This window comes from Abramis brama (assembly GCF_963993115.1).
Source record: "Abramis brama genome assembly, chromosome: 11".
Lineage (NCBI taxonomy): Eukaryota > Metazoa > Chordata > Actinopteri > Cypriniformes > Leuciscidae > Abramis > Abramis brama.
In genome coordinates, this window is record NC_139973.1 from 34467795 (window position 1) to 34489078 (window position 21284).

Consider the following 21284-nt stretch of genomic DNA (forward strand, 5'->3'; position numbering starts at 1 on the left):
CAACCAGCAGTTGGAAATGTAAAAAAGCATAAAGTCCTCTTTAAACTCTTGAAAAAACTTTATTTCAGAGATCTTAGTATTCTAAGACTTAGTATTCTTAATCAGTGGAACCCATCAACTGTTTGTCCATCAACATTCTTCAAAATATCTTATTTTATGTTCAACAGAAGTAAGAAACACATACAAGTTTGGAACAACTTGAGGGTGAGAAAATGATGACAGAATTTTCATTTTTGGGTGAACTATCCCTTTAATGCATGGTCTGAAATGATTTTTCAAGCTGACATCATGAATGTCTTCCTTTTCAGCCTCTTCCCTCCAACCACCATTCTGTTATATAAAAGCTACCTTTTCCAATTCAATCAACTCCCAGTGGATAAAATAAAGTCCTGCCCTATGTTTCCCCTCCACTGAATACAGTTGTACTCTGAAATATAGATTATGGACATAAAATAGGTTGTGAATGGTGTGTCATTGTGACATTTAAGATTATTTAAAAATGTTAATCATGTTATCACATTTTTAAAGTCATGCTTGTTTGGCTTAATTGAGTAACTCCCTTCAGCAGCACAGCTAAACAAGCATTCATTTTATAGTTATTATACATTACAAGCATCAAGTAAAATTACCTAAAAAATTCATCACTTGCAATCTTTTCCTAAACCTTGCACAAAGTCACAGATTGCTCTTATTGTAGTTAATGTAAACGATTAAAACAATCCATGCAATTTCATCTTTTATATTAGTCATTAAGACAAACTGCTTTAAGGGGCCATTCACACAGAACATGTTTTTGCAGTTAAAAACATGAGACGCAGGTCAGTTAAAATTTTTTTTAAAATTGATACATTGGACCCTAATGAATGAATGGACCCTAAATCATCTGAAATGAGCCAAGGTTTTCTAATATTATATAAAGTTATATCACTGATTGCACAATTAGAACATTGTTGTAGTATAGTGACAGCAAAATGATCATGTTTTCATTAACATTACTTTTTCCTTTGATTTCATCCAGTGTATGAATATGGTGGGATGCCCTTCACTCCTAAACCAGACACCTGGAGTAAGAATAAAGAATATAATGTGTCATTATGTGTCAGATGTGATATCATGCAACTTTAAGCATGATATGAAATGAGACGTCTACCTTAAAAGTGCAGCCGGCCTCAGGTTGCTTAGCTAGTGAATCTGAATCCATGCCTGTATACGCTGAGGTGACGTAGAGATCACTGTAGTCTTTCCCTCCAAAACAGCATGAGGTGGTTTTCTCAGCGGGTAGTTTCACTGTCTGCAGCCGTGTGCCTGAGAGAGGAAGTTCATTAAATACTGAAAGCCTAGACGTCCCCAGAACATGTACATGTTTTTCATTTAGATGTTCTATTTATATTTAATTGACTGTTAGTCATTTGCAAGATCTTGATAGTGTACACTAGTCTTTAGTATAGAGATGGTCAGTCCTAAACACCAAGCTGACGTCAAAGAACTAGTGCTCAGATAGGATGATGTAAAATTATAACAGCCTTCTATCTGTACCGTCTTGACTTCTTTGCTCGCTTTCATCACTTTCGCTTTTATTCATTCAGACTTATTCGCTAAGCTGAACAGCCAATCAGATTACCGACTCTTCTCTCTCTCAATCGGCCCAAAAAACCCAGACGGCATCCGACTAGAGCCAATGGTGTGGAACACACCGAAAAACTAAACCAACTGACGCTCAAAAACAGCCTGACGTCCGACCCGTCAGCTTGGTGTGTCCCGGCCTTAAAACCCAGAAGAGAAGAAAAATTTGTGAGTCTATTTTTATTCATAATTCTAACTTTCATTATTTATGAGATGGCAAAATTATGGTACTTGAACCTGATTTTATGGCAATTAAATTTTTTTAAACAAAAATGTTTCTCTTAAGGCCCTTGCACACTGAGTCGTTTTTTCACTTTCGTGATTCGGTGGCTCTGAATTGTCAAAACACCATTTCAAATGCTTGCTACGGATGCGAAAAACACAGAAAATCGAACCTGATTCGATTTTTTTTTTGACGGACGAAAGTTTCGGAGGCAGTGTACAAGCGTGATTGACATAATGTGAGGTCGTATTTATTTTTTAACGTGCGAAAATTTGGGACGCGAATTTCGGACTCAGTGTGCAAGGGCCTTTATGCCTATCAAGGCTGCATTTATTTGATCAAAAATACAGTAAAAATATAATATTATGAGATATTATTACAATTTATTACTGCTATCTATTTTAATATATTTTATAATGTAATTTGTTCCTGGGAGGGTAAATCTGAATTTTCATTAGATGCTCAAGTAACATTTATTATTTTTATCAATATTTTTTTTATTATCAAATATTTTTGTGGAAACCATGATACATTTTAAGGATTCTTTTATGAATAGAAAGTTCAAAAGAACAGCATTTATTAAAAATAGAAATGTTTTGTAAAATTATAAATGTCTTTACTATCACTTTTGATCAATTTAATGTGTACTTTCTGAATAAAATCACATTATACTCAAACTTTTGAACTGTAGTGTATATTTGTGATTTTGTCAGGTGTATGTCTTTGAATATGAGAATCTTTCTGTCATGAACGTCAGTTTGATGGCAAATTAGTGTGCAGGCCTTGTGCTTCTTCCCTATTCCCTAGGAATTTCCTATTGGGTTTATGGGTCAATTTATGAGAAATTAAGGTTAACATGCTTTAAGAGACTTTCACATTTTGATCTACAACATAAACATAACAGTCATGTGAATTTTGAAAATGACAACAAATTACACATTTTACCATTTGTTTTTGAATTATTGTTTTGCCTGTGCTATATGATACTTATAGAAGCATTTAATACACTTTTACAAACTCACACACCTGTTTGTGGGTCGATACGCAGCACTCTTCCTCCATTGAAGCAGGCGACCCACAGTTTGCCCTCTGTGTCTATGCTCATCCCGTCTGGTATGCCTTCATCTTTCTCCATCTTGTAAACCATCCTGCGGTTAGCTTAAACACAAATTAATAAAATACAGATTTTACAAAACCACAAAACTCAATTTTGTTTTTTACATCAAGACCACCATCATCCAATGAAAAACAAACTCACACAGCCCTCCGGTCTGGATGTCGTAATCGAAGGCCTCCACCTTGAACGCCAGACTGTCGATGTAATAGAAGATGCGGTGATCCAGTGACCAGTCCAAACCATTTGAGATGTGCACTTGGTCAAAATGCTGGACAACAGAGTGGTCAGGATGGAGGGTGTACAGCGCCGCATCCATCACGTCAGGCTTCATGTCCAAACACATGGTACCTGGACACAGTAAAGGAGAAGTGGGAATGGCACAGTCCAAATGGGATTAATTCAACTGGCTTATTTTCTGTACAGAATTAAAGAGATAGTCATCATTTATTTATCCTCATGTTGTTGCAAACCTGTGTGCATTTCTTCCTTCTGCTGAATACAAAAGAAGATTTTATATCCTGTTGAATCCAAAAAAGTTTGGATTCCTATTGACTTCCATTGTATTTTTTGTCCATACAATGGAAGTCAGTGGGAGCGGAAAAGTTTTATGCCAGGTTTAGACTACACATTATTTTTTATAGGTTACGATAGTCACTGTGTCAGATTATGCGATTTTGACTCCTAATTTCTTGTCATGGTCAAGAAACATGTCAGAATACACAGTGCTTCCCAACCAATCATCGCTTGCCATCTTTAGCGACGTACATGATGTCATCGAGAAGGCGGATCTAGCCATTGACTTCTGGAAACAAGAGCATAAACAAACAATGGTTGCACTAGCCTAATGCTAATTCCAGTATCCTCCATTGCATAATTCCACATAGCAGCACCAATACCATCGTCTCTCTTTCGGTTCGCCATGTTTGAAAGCTGTGTGTGGAAAAGCTTCTGTACTCCTATTGGTCAATGTCACAGATACGACGGAACTCGTCGTGGAGGACCGACAAAAAAAATTAAACATGCTTGTCTTTCTGTCCTGATATTGTGACACGTCGGTTGTCGTCCACTATGACACACCATACAAGATAAAACGACTTGCGACACGACACCCATTGTCGTTTACGAATCACCACGACACCATATGTCAAACGGGTCGTGCCAAAATCGGGCTGATATCGTGGTGCCTGAAACTGGCATTAGTTAGCAACACTCTTCAAAATATTTCTTTCTTCCTCTGTGTTCAGCAGATGAAAGAAACGCATACAGGTTTGGAACGACATGAGGATAAGTAAATGATGACAATTTTCATTTTTGGTTAGACTATCCCTTTAAATTCTATCAGAAACTATTTAATTATTAGCTTCTGTAAGTTACACTGAAAATATACAATGCAGAACTACTACTGTCACAAAATAACACTCACAAGTTTTACATTTTCTTATAGTTTACATATGCAGAGTAAAATGTCATTTCTGCAATACCTGCAAAAAACCTGCCAGCTGGATCTACTTTTCCATCATTGAAGCGGGTGTTTGGTTTTTCCTTGTCGTTGACATTGGCAACAGCTGTAATTGAACGCTTTACCCAGTCAACAAAGGCAAACCGAGTTCCCTCCGCGATGACGTAACCACCCGCCTGGCGTGGAACCACAGAGCCTACAAGTTTCTCTGTGCAGAGACAAGATATGGCATTAGAGTATAAACTACAATAACATTAAAACAAGCTAATCCCTCTTGAACCAATGTCTAATGCATCTTTGAATAAAATGCAAGCCGATAACATCGAATACAGTACATTTAAAGTGGCAACTGAGGTATAAATTTGGTTGCATATTCACCAAGTTCATTGAAAGTGAAAATGCAGCCCACACTGAACTTGTCTTCAGGCTTACCTGTGGCAATACTCTCTATTTGTCTGGTCAGAGAGTTCCACCGGCTGACCCTTTGACCCGTAATATCAACATACAACAAAGTGGAGTCCTTCTCCTCCCAGACTGGGCTCTCACCGACTTCAGTCTTTTCTTTGATAACACATTCGACTTTTATGGACGACATGACCTAAAGCACACAAGTATAGTTCATTTAAGTAGCCTATATGATGTCCTGAACAACCTTTACCTTAGACATTATCAGCCATTATAAAATTAAATGCTATGACATTATTACAAGTCATTACTTAAAATACATTAAAAAATAAATAGATATTAATCAAACTCTCATGATATTCATCTTGTGTTCATGAACTTCTGATCTGTAGAAGATGACGTGTTAAATTTCTGCGCCATTATTGGCACCAAATGGAATTGCACTAATGAACTGTTGTCAAACCGGTTTCACCAGAACACTGCCCTCATCTGCCATTGGTCGAGCAAACATGTTGCTCCGCCCCAAACCCACGCCATTGGTTGAGCCAAACAAGCACTGATGAAACTGACAGCGCCATACTACCACTACCATTTAGAATTATAGAATTGTTTGTTAATCACTTATTAATAATATACATTGTGAACATTTAGTATTTAAAAAATAGCCTACATTTAATATGGATCACCAACACAGAACCTCAATAAATTCAATCATGAGCTTTAAATAAATGTGTAACAAGTATGTATGTTGCAGTGTTAACTAAGCTGTAGTTGTCCATAATCATATCGATCATTCATTTGACACTTATTAACGAAATAATTTTATGTTAAAGGTATAGCGGAGGATTTTTTTACTTCCGGGTGGAATGCCTATACTATTGGTCCTCCTAATTGTCAATCATTCTGGTGAATCAATCAAACTTTTCAAAAAGTGGAGAGGGCGGGTCTTATCTAAAATTCGGAAAGATCCTCCGCTATACCTTTAAATGAAAATGTGAAAAGCAGCATGCATGCATTTATGCATATGCATGATGTTACAAATTATTTGCTCAATCACAATTTGTCGTTGTGTAACACGCTCGTGTCTACAAACGAACTGTCAAAATACTGGAAACGCACTAGAAACTAATTCTCTTATCTTAAAACTGATTTTTGAAACAAAATAAGGCTGCGTGCATGGTAAACATACGAAATTTGTAAGACAGACGCCGCCACAATGTTTCTTTTGTAACGTTAGATATAGTGAAACACCAACAAAACAATCAGAACTGGAGAAATCAGCACATTTTGTGGAAGAGCTGAACTACAAAACCACGTGATAAAGAAGTCATGCGACCTCGCCTGCAAACAACTAAAACTTTTGTGTTGTCGTACCTTTTTAACTTATATTCTCTCTTCCTCTCTGATCGGTGTTCTTGAAGTAGTTTCGCACTTCGCAAGGTTTCCGCATGTATGTGATCTGAATGTAAGAGTGAGTGAAAGAGAGCGTCCTCTGCGGTCACACTTAGAAATGCGTCCCAAAATCTGGATAAAAGTGCAAATGAGAGGAGTTTGACCCGTCTCTCAATCTTTGGGCATGAGAGGAAATCGTGACTGTGGAAAAAAAAAACATTAGAGACCAGAACCAAAAGTGTATAGCCCATTTTCGCCAAAAAAAGCATGCTTTTGAAAATAATTATGAAAAAATGTCGAAATTGACAAAGTCATATAAGAAATTGAAATCTAAGAGAACTTTTTATGACACAAAAAGTAGAAATTGTGAAATAGTCGAAAATATGACTTTTATGGACGACATGACCTAAAGCACAACAGTATTATGATGTCCTGAAACAACCTTTACCTTAGACACTGCTTAATGAAGCAAACATCAAGGAAAACAAAGTTAACAAACTAAACTATTTTCAGCAGATAACTCTCACTTTTAGCACACACTCCAGATGTCCATGTAAATATAACTTTATCAGCCATTATAACATTAAATGCTATGACATTATTACAAGTCATTACTTAAAATACATTAAAAAATAAATAGATATTAATGACATAAAATATGACTTAAAAAGTAAACGATTACATAAAATCACAATTCTGACAGAAACCAACTATCCCTTATTTTTGGCTTTTAAATCTTTTATGATTTAGTCATAACTGGCTTAATATGTCATAATTTTGACAGCATTTTGTATAGAAATTGACATATGTACAGTAATAAGCCATTTGTAGTGACAGACAAAATTTCTACTTTTTCTACTCAGTGTCATATTTTTGACTTTTTATCCTATAATTATGAATTTTTATTGCATGTCAAAATTCCATCTTTTTACCTCATAATTTCAATTTAGCATGTCATATCGACTTTTTCATAATTATGACTTAGTATGTCATTTTTAAGATTTACCAAAGCATGTTTTTTTTTTTTCTTATGTGGCAGAAATGGGCTTCCCTAACTGTGTGATTTAGGTGCAAACATTCCATCGAACACATTTTGGTAGACAATCATGGTTTAATTAAAATAACAAATGTTTTGTTATATTCATAGAGTCAGATAATCTCTACAGAACACAGGCATATGATCAATGACAGTATAATTCTAAGACAAACACAATGGTTCATAATGCAACTGTAGGTACAAAGGTTAAGGTTTACAGTGAAGTGCAAGATGGGAACTGCTTCTAGCTGCCCGACAGAGGCAGAAAAACATAAAATGCTGACATGCAAGTTTTCTTGCTGTCTGTCTTTTTCTCTGTGCGTTCACCGAGGACATTTTCTTTGATTGTGCAGAATTTTCATGAAAATGTTCCATTACACCAGGAGTTGTTTACACTGTCGAAAGCAAATTCTGCTGCGTGCTTCTTTGCGGTGCACAGGGGTTCACTGTTTGGCAGCAAATGCAGTTGAGTTGAGCGAGGCAGAAGTGGACAGGCTCACTTTTTGGCAGCAGTTGCTTTAGCGCGGTTGAGGCGTTCCATCAGAAGATGATCAGTGGTGGATGAGCAGCGTGACAGAACAGTACTGATCTCGGATTCACTACGCCTCTCGATGGCAGCCTCTGCGGCACCTTCCACATCCCTGAGTGACAGAGAATATTATACAGTGGCTCTTTGTCTTATTCATGAACTAATGTACACTCAAATTCTAAAGTTTGGGGTCATTAAGAATTTTTTATTTTTGAAAGACGTCTCTTATGCTCACCACAGCTGCATTTACTTGATCAAAAATACAGTAAAAACAGTAATATTGTGAAACATCATAACAATTTAAAAGAGCTGTTTTCTATTTGAAAACATTTTAAAATGTAATTTGTTGATTTGATAGCATTTGGTAACATTTCTTATTATTATCAACAGTTGTGGTGCTTAATATATATACTTTTTTTTTGTGGAAACCATGATAATTTTCTTAGGATTATTTGCAGCATTTTCCTCAAATATAAATAGTTTGTACCTTAATATATGTCTTTACTGTAATTTTTGATCAATTGAATGCGTCCTCGCTGAATAAAGACCAGTTTACACAAAGAATGACGACAACTATAAATATAAATATAATGATAACTATATTAGCTGTAAACGAAACCTTACCCCACTGCAAGGTGAGCTTTGACCTTCTGCTCAGGTGTGACTTTAGAGACATATTTCTTGGCTTCATATTTGTTGTGGTGTTTAATACACACCTCAACAAACGGCTGTAATCCAAGAAAGACAGAAGTAAGATTAATTCACAACAATAACTCTAAGACAGATCAACAGGACATTAGTTACCAGATATCCAATAGGAGACTTTTTGCTTTTGGCAAATTTCTCCAGCTCTTCCCAGTCCTCCTTCTCAGCCAAAGCCTTCAACTTCAGCCACCAGAACCTGATAATAAGAAACACCTTCACTCGTATCATCATGACATTCACATTATATTAATCTTTATTTAGAGACAAGCATTGAAAAAGATATATATAGTATATATATTTATTTTTTCCCCCCAGAGATGACACATTTATTACCACTTGCTGAATCAGATGTTTACATTTGAACCGTTCATTTGGATTACACTCATATACCCAGGTTACCCCCCTGACAGCAAATATTATTTTTAATAGGTTGCATTACAACTGCAGTATTTAAAGTCAACATTAAATCAAAATGGGATTACATAAGCGAACTGGTGAATCGTTTTTTGAACCGTCATTAAAACGAACCGTCCGAAAGAACCAATTGACAACCTGTCACTCAAATGAGATCACAGCAATAGCAAACCACAACCATCCAATCAATTCCCCATGGACAAAATCAAGTCCCACCCTACCTTTTTTCTTGTTTAAAAAGCAGTTGCACTCAGATATGTGTCAAGGTTTTCAACGCCGCCAGTGGGAAAGACAAACTACAAATCCTGTGAGTGAAACTATAGTTAGAAGGCACACCTCTTGTCAGGCACTCTGAAGTCTTTGTAAAGTTGTTCGGCGTGTTTGTGCAGTCCCACAGACAGAAGCATGGTCATAGTCTCATGAAGAGGGAATCCCACGAGCGGCTCACCCTTCTCTTCCTCTAGCTTCCTCTGAAACCGCAGCAGACGCATCTCGTCTTCTGTGGCCTGAGAGAGAGAAAAAAGAAGATAGAGAGAGAAAGGCTAGAATTCCTCTTGATAATACACAGATGTAATGTTCTGGCTACACAGACAATAAACTCTGACCCAGGCTGTTAATCTGCCTGTATCAGAAGAGGCTGAGGTCTTCACCTTGGCAGAAAATTCATTCTTGGCTTTGTAGTACTCGTCCACCGCACTTTGTAAAAGAGCGATCCGAGCTTCCAGTCTCTGCAATTACACAAACACACACACACATTACATTTGTGTTCTTAGTAACAAAATAAATCTGCACAACATACTAATACAACTACCATTAGTGTATGAAATAATTAAGGTGGAAAGCAAAGACGACAAACCTCACCAATTTGTGGAAATGGAGCCATCATAATTTCTTTAAAGCACTTTTGTCATTCAAATCATGTAAGTGAGAAAAAATGAGGAAAAAACTAAAGCTGCTGTAAAGATTTGTAAGCGCCTACCTTCTCTTTATAGCTGGCCTTTACGTAGAAATTGCCAAGTTCTTCATGATCATCATCTTGATTGAAAAGATCTTTAAGTGTATCCTGCTCCTGATGTTTACAGAACTAAAACAGACATAACAAACAATTAAGGTTTAAAAATGCAGAATACAATGCATGAACATTATCTAACTAGCTTTTATTGGTATATTTTCTAGCTTTTATTTGTATATTTTCAGCTTCATTTTTATTTTAAGCTTTAGAAATGTTGTATGTTGTCTTTTATTATTATTATTATTTTTTTTAAATATTTCTAATTAGCTTTATTTAGCTTATTTCAGGTATTTGTCAAGGCAACATTTCTAGTTTAAGTTTTTTTCCATATGGTATTAAAATTTGATTTTATTTCAATAAAAAAACCCTAAAAGTTTTAGTTAACAATAACAACACTGTGGCTATATAAGAGCTGACATGAATTGTCTTGTTGAAAAATTGTCCTAAATAGGCAGTAGTAATGGTTCTGTCTCTGAAAGTGACATGTAAATAAAGTAACAAAATCATAGCCAATCAGAAGAGATCTGATGTTTAATGAGCAGAGCTATGAGCTATGAGCAGAGTGGTTTGGACCAATGAGATTTCATTGTAGGCATTTGTCACATTTACATCCTTAGCTTATAATTATTAAATAGGTTAGTTACAGTATGATCCTCGTCATAAATATGGCTATGGTTCTCAGGTCTGCTGCAGCAGGGTGTGTGTGTGTGTGTGTGTCATAGTTTGTACCTGTCTGTAAAGGCTCAGAGCCACAGGTTGGTTCCTCAACATCATGAAGAAGTCTCCTCTGTTCAGCTCATTCTTCAGGTACATGACCACTGTGTACACTAGCATACAAGAAAACATGTGGGTAGGTAAACCATCTCGATGTATCCAGTAGTCAATTAAGAAAGTTTTGAAAAGTGGATGTGAATGTGTTTTTACCGAGGTCTGTATCTCCACTCTCAATGGCTTTGCTCAAAGCCAGAGGACTCTTCTTCATTTTTAACAACAGTGGGACCTGCTCACCAGAGCGAGGTTCAAACTCCAACAACTGAACGACAGAGATCAACACAAACTGACTGACAACTCATAATATCAGTTAATAATAATTCTGTCTTTATTAGTACATGGTCTGTGCATGCATGTACCTTAATGGCGAGCTCTGTGCGTCCACTCTCATATGCTTTAGTGGCGATTTCAGAGTAGGAGATTCCTGCAGCATCAGCTAGCTTCACACTCACAGCTTTTGCTATGACTTCATCTGATTCCTCCTTCTGCTGGACCTACGTAAACACGCACAAAGGAAACAAACTTTTGTAGGGCTTCACTTGATAGGTACTTCTCTAACAAGCTTCCTTGTGTTGCATCGAAACCTCTCAGACCGGACCGAAATGTCATACAAGTTTTAACAAGTGCAAAGAAAGCCGTCTGCATCTGCAAATGTGCTCTGGTTCTGTAAACAACAGCTGTGAAAACCCTTGATGTCTGTGGTTTTATAAAACTCATAAATCAACAGGAGAAATTAATGTTATAATGAATGGAGATTTCAAAAGAGGACACAATTATGCTCACAAAGGCTACATTTATTTGATTAAAAAGACAGCAAAAACTGTAATATTGTAAATATTATCACAATTTAAAATAGCCATTTTCTATTTAAAATGTGATGGCAAAACTCAATTTTGAAAACAGTTGTGCTGCTTAATGTTTTATGTTTTCAGTATTCTTTGATGAATAGAAAGTTTGAAAGAACAGCATTTGAAGTAGAATTTTTTTGTAACATTATTAATGTATTTAGTGTCACTTTTGTATATATATATATATATATATATATATATATATATATATATACCCAAACAAATATAATATTAAATATATAATATATATTAAATATAATTTAATACATATAAATACAATATATAATATTATACCATATTGATTGTTGTTATTCATATTAACATTGAATATTAAAATAACTAAATAAATTAAATAATAACATTCAATTCATTAACTTGGAATAAAAACATGAAATCTGTTCTTCATAAATGGCATTTACTCAGTCTTCAATAATTATCTCTCATTGTCATACACATGTAAAATAGGTAGTAAATGAAAAATGTTTTATGGTTCTCAGATTAACCCATAAAGCCAAACCAACTGCTTACAGGCATCTTCTGGCATTAGTAGCTTTTAATAAATGCATTATTTTTGCATACTTTTTTTTATTAGTGAGGACATCACAACTGTGTTTTTCAACTTTTACAGGGATATTTTCAGAGATCCTTCAAAAGCATAATAAAAAAGCGCACACACACACACACACCTTGTAGCAGGCCCAGTGTTTGAGTACTCGGCTCACTCCCTGATATTCTGGAGTCTTTAGATAGCGACAAACCTCAATAGCCAGCGGATAGAGTTTACGATACACCAGTCTGAGACAGAGAAAGAGCCATGACTTAAGATGAATAATCTGCTTTGTTACATTCATTTTAAAACTTGAATCATTTCGAAGGAAGTAATCACAAAAACAGATCCCGGCAATGGAAGCAGACACCTGTTCTGCCTGAAATCATCTCACCTGTCGATGAGCACCTGTAGGGTCATCTGTTTGAACTGAGTGTGGGTGAGAGGAATGCCCACGGTATAGTCTCGTACTGCATTCAACACCCGCAGGTCTCTACACATGCTGACAAACTGCTCTGGAGGAAAATTACTCAAGAAGCACTTCCCAAATGAAGCCGCCTGCAGGGAGAACAAGAGAGAGGGAGATACATCATAAACCCATGTTTAGTGTCATTCCTTCTGTAAATGAAAGGTCTCTCTTCCCGCAACATTCAGCCGGTGTGGCTCACCCTCAGGAGTGTTTTCTGAGTCTCGGGTTCATGTTCATGTCCAGCGGCCTCCACACACTGCCTCACTGCCTCGCTCAGCAGACTCTGCTCTTTAATCTCTCTCAGATACTCATCTGCCTTCTGACTCTCTTTCTGCACACACAAAAGCCATCAGACATAACATACCTGTTGTAATTAGCTTTCACCATTAAGACCTTTTTATGTTGGCAAAACTGAAACCTCCTGTCCTAATAGATTATCCATCTATTATGTATTAAGAAACTTTTAACATTTTTCACTGTGAAGACACCATGTCAATTTTTAATGTGTATCCAACATAGTCACTGTGTCTTACCTCATATTCTTTGTGTGCCTCTAGCAGTAATGCTCCAGGAGCCATTGAGGCAATTTTAAAGATCTCCTCACATGCACCTGCAGAGAATCATGGGAAAATCAAATCACTCGTGGGCTAGTGGGACGTAGAGCATTGCACCATTCATTATACAAAACCTTTCAAAAGTTTGAGGTCAGTAAGTTTTTTTTTTTTGGTGAAAGATGCATAAATGTGACAGTATTATAATGTTACAAAATATTTCTATTCTATGCAACCAGTCAGCATATCAGAATGATTTCTGAAGGATCATGTGACATTGAAAACTGGTGTAATGGCTACTGAAAAATCAGCTTTGCCATCACAGGAATACATGACATATTAAAAACATATAAAAATCCTCCCGACCCCAAACTTTTAAACAGTAGTATACATTTTTCTCTATACATCTTCTAACCTGGGACCTCTTGCAGAAGCTCATGGTGCGTTCCACTGATGATCCGGACCCCGTCCAGCTCCGGCACCAGAATCGATTCATCGTCCAGGTGGTACTTAATTGTTTCTTTAGACTCTCCCACTACTAGGAGAAGCCCATCCCACATGACCACCGCTGATGGCTGCTGACTCTTGGGCCTGCGACACCTGCAAGAAAAAACATTACAAACTTGTCCTTAAAACTAAATGGGAGTAAAAATATAGCATATACAAAATATACATAAATCAAGCAAAGTGTAAAATGATGTCATACCAGGCCATCTGTTTGGGGGGAGTTTTGATTTTGGTGTCCACCTCGCTGAGTTTCTCCTGCACAAGACAACATTGTTGTGCTTTGTTGTGCAAAAGTATTAAGACTGTAATTAACACTTAAGACCAAGTAATTAACTAATTAACTTATCAATTAAAGCGAAGAGAGAAATTAACTGATTGAAAAACATTTACTAAAGACAAGTTGCTAAAATTATGACCAGCATTTACAGGTCCATAAAATACATTGAAGTGATATTGCTGGATTTCACTTACCTTTAGGTTGGACGTGCCCATCCACACATGGCCAGAGTCAGTGATGAGTGCCAGATACTTATAACTGAATGAGACACATATGTGAACTATACTGGATGCTTCTGGAGAAAGACCTGGAGGAGTCTGACACACGCACACCACAAATACAAACATTATTTACCCAATTTAACATTGGCTGTTTTCACATTTAGTTTGAATGCTTGATCTGAACCAGAGTCCGATTCCAAATTGCACTTTTTGGGTACGAACTCTACTTTTGTGTCATGCCACTGTGACTACTAGTTTCTCAATAAAGAGTTTTAAACCTTTGACTAAACTAACCAGGTCCAAAATAAATCACATTATACATTATTTTGATTTGGGACAAAAAGAATGACATTTTCTATGCGGTAACAAACTACTCATTCCATGAAGCATGTAATAAAATTTAAAATGATTTTTTAATGTTTCGCATAGAAGCCTCTTATGCTCACCAAGTCTGCATTTATATAATCGAAACTACAGTAAACACTGTAATATTGTGAAATATTATTCCAATTTAAAATGCTTTTTATTAAAATATATTTAAAAATGTAATTTATTCCTGTGATGTAAAGCAGAACTTCAGCATCATTATTCCAGTATTCAGTGTCACATGATCCTTCATATGCTGATAAGCTGATTTGGTGCTCAAGAAAAATCTGTTAACATCATCAATGTTGAAAACAGTTGTAATGTTTAATATTTATGGAAATCGTGATACGTTTTTTCAGGATTCTTTGATGAATAAAAAGTTCAAAAGCAGCATTTATTTGAAGTAGATTTTTTTTGTAACATTATTAATGTATTTACTGTCACTTTTGATCAACTGAATGTATCTTTGTTGAATAACAAACCCCAAACTTTTGAACAGTATTATATGAAACACAATACATTTGAAGTTTAATGCACAGTATTCCAATATACACCAAGTAGCTCTAGAGTGACTGTTGAATGCTTTTGGACCTTGGCTCTTAAACTATTTTTTATTTATATAATATGAAACATGACATTTCAGAATACAGCTGCCTATGATGCCCTCCTATGTTTCTGTTGCAGTGAGTGAGATTGTCTGAAAGTGAGGAATATCTGTGTAGTCTGAGTGTGTGTGAGTGTTCTTTACCACAGGTGTGCAGGCTGTATTGTCTAAGATGAACAGTTGAGTTTCATTAGCCACCAGCACTTTACATTGCCTGTCCTGAGTCAGGACTGCCCAGCATGAGGGCGCCCCCTGTAGACCTGAAAAAAAAAGAAAAAAAAAGAACGACCATTCAGGGTTAGAAACCTCAACCCTCGCTTACAGACCCACGTGGAATTATGTATTATTATAATAGCACAAATAATGCATTATTTACCTGGAACTTCAGGTAACCGCCTCAGTTTTATGTCGTCAATATTCGTAGCCAAAGTGAATCGCAAGGCACCTGTCAATATGGCCACTCCTGTCCCATACGGCGAATGGAAAATCTTGGTGTCCAGCACTTGACTCTGAGAAACTTCCTGTGAGAGAATCAATGCTATGGCTCAGTCATAAATCAGTACTGATTTAAAGAAGTAATGCGTTATTAGTATTGAATCATGGATGCATCCTTTTGAAACCGTGTGCATTCTTACATTGCCCATGCTGAAGTGTCTCTTAAAGCCACCAAAGAGATCATAGACAAGCACAGTGCCATCCTCCTGAACACACAAGAGGTCATCGGTCACAGTCCAGCCCAACTGCTTCACCACTCCACTCTTCCACTGAGACACACAAAGAAAGAGAGAGAGGTTACTATACAGCATTTCTGTTTATAAAAGCAGTATTTTTATTAACTCATAGTCAATGCACACGATTTGTGGAAAAAATCTAATTGCGATTTTTCTTATAAAAACTGTGACTGCAATTCAAAATGCTAATTAAAAAAATTCCAGGTTTGCTGTGTTTGTGTCTTGCTTGTTTGTAGTGCTGCACAATGACAATGAAATGATAGTAATAATATTAATAATATTAATTATTATTAATAAATACACATTTAAAAATTACTAAGTAAAAACAGTAACACTTTACAATAAAGTTCATTAGTTAACATTAATTAATGTACTAACTAACATGAACTTTCAACGAGCAATACATTTGTTACATTATTTATTAATCTTTGTTAATGTTAGTTAATACAAATACAGCTGCTCATTGTTTATTCATTTGTTAATTTTATTTTAATAATGTATTAGTAAATATTGAAATTAATATGAACTAATATTAATAAATGCTGAAGAAGTATTGTTCATTCTTAGTTCATGTTAACTAAGGTAGTTAACTAATGTGAAGTATAGAACCTTATTGTGAAGTATTACTAAATTACTATTATAATATGTCAATGTAAAATAAAAAAATGTGTATTTAAGAAAAATAACAATATAATAATAATAATAATAACTAAAAATATATTTTTTGCTTCTCTTTTGTTGATAAGTGCTTCTCATTACATTTTCCCCAAACATTCACTGAATGGAAATATCAGGACGTAGTGTACAGTATATGTTGGGAAGATGCCATAAGTCAATGTGGTAAACAATTAACAATATTAAACCTATTAAATTCTAACAATACTGTTGTCATTACAAAATTAATGGCAAGTAGTGTAGGAAGAAGGTGGGCGCATGTTGCATTCCCAAGTGCACGTTAAAGTGACCAAAACTCAGAGCAGATGCAGAGATGGAGTTCATGTGGAGAAGCATTTAATGCAAACCGAGCCGCTCTGAGCCGCTGGTGGAAAACTGTGCAAGAACACAGTGCCATGCTTCACTTCGAAACACACAGCGCATATACTGTATAGTCGCATCCTTTGCAGTTTGATAAATCGCACACAGCCACATCGTGATTTCTGTTTTATTTTGATTAATCATGCATCCCTGCTGTGCCACTGTGTGCTCTTACTGGAAAACTGGCCAGAGGCAGTCCTGAGGAAGAGTAGATCTCTAACTGAGGTCTGGCACTGGGAGAGCGTCGGATGCGCCCCTTTAGGAGAGCTGGTAGAGAAAGAAATGTCATTCTTTTTGAGTTTCACAAAATAACTATGTGCTGAGATATAATCTTACTCAACAACATTCAGCTGGGCTGATCTCACCCAAAACTCACCGATGGGACCCCCATATGGAGCTGCAGCGACCAGACACTCTCTCAGACCATCTTTCAGATTCCAGCCCATCTCATACAATTCAATCTTTCTGTTTCAGGAAAAAAAAGCAAAGAAGGGGGAGGTGAACAGGGTTAAAAATAAAAGCATAACAGTACCTGCTATGACTGCTTTGCTGGACAACACGAAGCCAGGCTAATACCTTTGCCTAGTTAAGCACAACCCATGCTTTCAGGGAAACCTCCTTGGGGTTTTGTCCTCTGTAGAGGACATTTGTTTTTAGTCAATTTCTCTGAGATCAAACATGGCACATTTTTAATATACTTTAAAGCAGAGATCCTGCCATCCACTAAACATATCATTTCAGTGACAAATGTCTGGGTTTTTGGCTGACAACATTAGAGTTCAAAAACATATTATAAGTTAAAAAGCATGGACAATATTTTTCAATCATCAACTGAATGTGATTTATTTTTTACATTGCTTCTTATAAATAAATATCTTTAGGAAACGTCAGTGTTTTCAATGCAGTGGATGGAAGGCTATCGAATGGAAACTTCAGGACTTTTTCCTATTAAGTTCAAACAATACGGTCACTATTGCAGTACATAAAGTTCAAAAAAAGGATATTATAATAAAGAACTTGTTTTGAACATGGTCACATAAATTGAATAATAAATTAGTAAGTAATTAACCATTACATTAATAAATAATTCAGTATATATTTAATAAAAGGTCTAGTGGAAGTTGAGATTTCTGTCAAACATTTAATTAAACAGCTTTTAAATGCGGGCACTGCAAATTCATATATACTAATCTGTTCATATAAAACATATAAACTTTTTATAAACCGAAATGTATTTTTTTAACACATTGATTATATCATTGTTGCAGAAGTCTGATAATTTGCATGAAAAAAAAAGTAAATGAAAAGCATCGTTTTTGACTGCAGTTGCATTGCCTTCATTTTCGTGGTGCCCATAAAATATGAATAAAATAACTATGATCAGACCAATATGATTACAGTTAGATTATATATCAAGAAAACTCAGGTATTTGTTGAGAACAGTGGCCTAAACACATTTTGAGGAAACAGGCAGTTGTGCTGCTAACTAATTCACTGCCACTCATGACAGCTGTCACATGACCCAAGTGACAACTCATAACAAACTACAAACGTCCCGTTTAAAAGCTCCACTGTACCTAAATGAGCAGGTTGATCATCTGTGCAGGGTAATGGTTTCATACACTCATATTCTGCACCCTTTAATAAGCAGAATGATTAAGCTGTTCTGTTATTTACCTGTAAAAAGCCTCGCCCAAAGGGTTCCAGTTCGCTGTGACAAACGCCATGACCTCCTCTCCTGATGAAACGTTGCAGTCTTTAAGTTTATGATAATTGTCCGAGTGAGCGCTGCATTATGATTGATTATTTTTATTGTGTTGTTTATTTCATTCTCCCTCGCCCATCTCTTCCTATCATCTTCTTCTTTTTCTGTGATGCCGTTGATCAGAGACTAGCGTCTGTGTTTGGCGCCTTCCAGTGTTTTGGAAGTGGCACTACAATAGCGTTCACTGAAGGGGCTTCGATGCGGTTTCTAAATGCTTATTTATTTTATTATTTTATTATATAATTTATCATGTATTACAAAATCATACTTTTTAAATTAAGCTATAAGTTTCTCTGTGCAGTTATTTATGTAAATATTATTGTCCATTCTGCTAGTGAAGCAGAAGCACGTAGACTGCGTTGTCACGTGGACGTGGTATGTTACTTTTCTCAGCGCTGGTAAAAACGGGTCATTACATTACATTACAAGACGATTTGTAGGACAATTACCACTTAACAATTATTAAAAAGCGCTTCCTTGAAATCCCATGCACCTCTGGAGGAAGAAAACCTCATTCAACAGCAATTTGCCGCGCAATGACTAATGATTTACGGTTTACCACATGGTGTCGCTGCTCCTCCACACGCCACATCTCTCCAGCTGCACCACACCTGATATGAACACCTGTTGTGTTGTTTGATCCAGGAATGGACAGAAGAATGCCGCAGGTGTGTTGGCTCAAACATACATAACATCAGGAACCAGTCTGGGCTTAGCTATTGTCTTTTTTGTTTTTGCATTGAATGGATCTCTTTGAAATGCAACCTCATTCAGCTAGAATGTAGCAGGCTGTAATCATTAGGACTTTTGTGGTGGGAGATAACGTGCCGCTGTTGAGCGTCTCAAAATCGCATCATTGTTAAAATACAAAAGCAGTCTTGCTATAATTATGCTCTTGTCTTGTGAGGTTGGGGGTTGACTATTTAACTGTCAATCAAATTAGACCACTGGGAGTATTTTTGTCATCAAAGAGCACAAAACAAATTAGCTAAAGGATAAAACGTTTATTGACAATAATAGCCTACATATAGATAGACTACGTATATCGTAGATCGTATAAATACGTACGTATAAATACGAACGTATAAATACGTTCTATTTATTGATGTTTACTTTAAAAATAGATTATGCTGTCATTTTTATTATTTTGATTTTGATTTAATTTGGTATACCTTATTGTTAATTCTATCTAGGATGTGTGTGGTTGGGGGCTTAAAAACAACAATAATAATAATAATAAATAAATAAAAATAAAAATTAGCCACATTACAAAATATCATATACATTGAATCATATAAACATCAGTGCAAGCAAACTTTGTGTTGATTCTGGAGAAGTTGAAACAACCATTAGTGCTCCTGAGTGTGAGTTAGAGAGGGATTGTGTGTGACTCCAGTGCTGGTGCAGTAGACTGATGCTTAGGTAACGCTTTAGATTACAGCCCAGAAAGTAGGCTACTGCATAATTAAGAAGAATTCACAGCGTAACTTTCAGTAATTATAATGTAACGTTACCTAAAGTATTTGCATGTAAGTATAAGGGAATAGTTTGAGGAATAAAGGGGTAACAACCAGGAAAATTAAAAATTATTTATGCTGTAAGTATTATAGAACTGAGAGGTACTTATGATACAACAATTTTACATTTGGGAGCAATTTAGGAAATAATGGTGTACTAATACATACTGTATAGGCTTTATAAATTGTACATATCTATGTATTTATACAGTTGTTGTTGTTGTTGTTGTTTTTATAGCAAAAGTGCAGATGTTTAAGTTTGGGCTTACATGTTTCAAGGCAAGTAAAGCTATAACTATTGCAATTTTTTTAAATACTGGGAAATATACTCTTGTTCCATGTAGTTACAGGGTAAGTGGTGTTTGTTACCCTTTTGTTCCATGTAATTACAGGGTAAGTACAATAAAAATACATACACAATCTAATATCACTGACTCAGAAAACTTTATTTGAAAAACAACTTATTACAGTTGGTCTGAAGCGATAGTCTACAGTTTAAAAAGTTTAAAATATTGTAATTTTTCTTACAAACAACTATCGTTAGAAGACATTGATCCATCCATTGGGGGCGTATGGATTACTACAGTTATTGCAGTATACAGTATTGCAGTTTGATGCTCCAACTTTTAGGAACACATGAGCTTGCATTACATGTATTCCCAGAGATGTATTTTTAATTTTTCTAAAAACCTTCATTTGTGTTAATCTGAGGAAGGACAGTCATAAACAACTTGGATGGCATGAGGGTAAAAGATGAGTAAATGGTGAGGACGTATTTCTGGGTGTATTGCATAAAAAATAAAAAAAAAATACAGAATAGCAAGAGACATGATTTCTTCTTCAGATTCATCAGTGGAAAAAAATAAAGAGAAGAAGAGGAACAAAAGGAAGAAGCCAAGCATTTGAAAAGAATTGTTGATTTAAAAGAGCACTTTTAAATGAAAAAGAAGTGTTGTAAATCTGATTTTAATTACGTTGTTTTTCAAATAAAGGTTTCCGAGTCAGTGATATAAGATTGCATGTATGCATTTTTATTGTACTTACCCTGTAACTACATGAAACAAGAGGGTAACAAGCACCACTACATGGAACAATATTATCTTTCCCCAATATTTATATATTTCAGTGCACTTTTGTTAAAAAGATTACTGCTAAATTGC

General features: G+C 35.7%; 2 protein-coding genes across 2 annotated transcripts; both read right to left on the bottom strand.

Annotated features, from left to right (window-relative positions):
* Nucleotides 1–39: 39 nt before the first annotated feature.
* On the bottom strand, nucleotides 40–6345 carry rgn (regucalcin). The gene is made up of 7 exons (XM_084129562.1): nucleotides 6202–6345; nucleotides 4855–5020; nucleotides 4445–4630; nucleotides 3105–3311; nucleotides 2873–3004; nucleotides 1151–1305; nucleotides 40–1061 (listed from the first exon to the last, which is right to left on the bottom strand). Exons 2-7 carry the CDS (start codon nucleotides 5015–5017, stop codon nucleotides 1011–1013), a joined length of 894 nt encoding a protein of 297 aa, XP_083985688.1. The 5' UTR covers nucleotides 5018–5020; nucleotides 6202–6345; the 3' UTR covers nucleotides 40–1010.
* A 965-nt stretch (nucleotides 6346–7310) lies between these two features.
* vps16 (VPS16 core subunit of CORVET and HOPS complexes) lies at nucleotides 7311–18744 on the bottom strand. Its single transcript, XM_084129723.1, has 22 exons — nucleotides 18520–18744; nucleotides 17219–17307; nucleotides 17018–17109; nucleotides 15712–15840; nucleotides 15453–15597; nucleotides 15221–15336; nucleotides 14080–14202; nucleotides 13808–13863; nucleotides 13517–13701; nucleotides 13084–13160; nucleotides 12750–12881; nucleotides 12476–12639; nucleotides 12221–12329; nucleotides 11046–11180; nucleotides 10840–10948; nucleotides 10645–10742; nucleotides 9883–9987; nucleotides 9554–9631; nucleotides 9240–9409; nucleotides 8589–8685; nucleotides 8409–8512; nucleotides 7311–7896 (listed from the first exon to the last, which is right to left on the bottom strand). Exons 1-22 carry the CDS (start codon nucleotides 18567–18569, stop codon nucleotides 7752–7754), a joined length of 2508 nt encoding a protein of 835 aa, XP_083985849.1. The 5' UTR covers nucleotides 18570–18744; the 3' UTR covers nucleotides 7311–7751.
* Between the last annotated feature and the right edge of the window lie 2540 nt (nucleotides 18745–21284).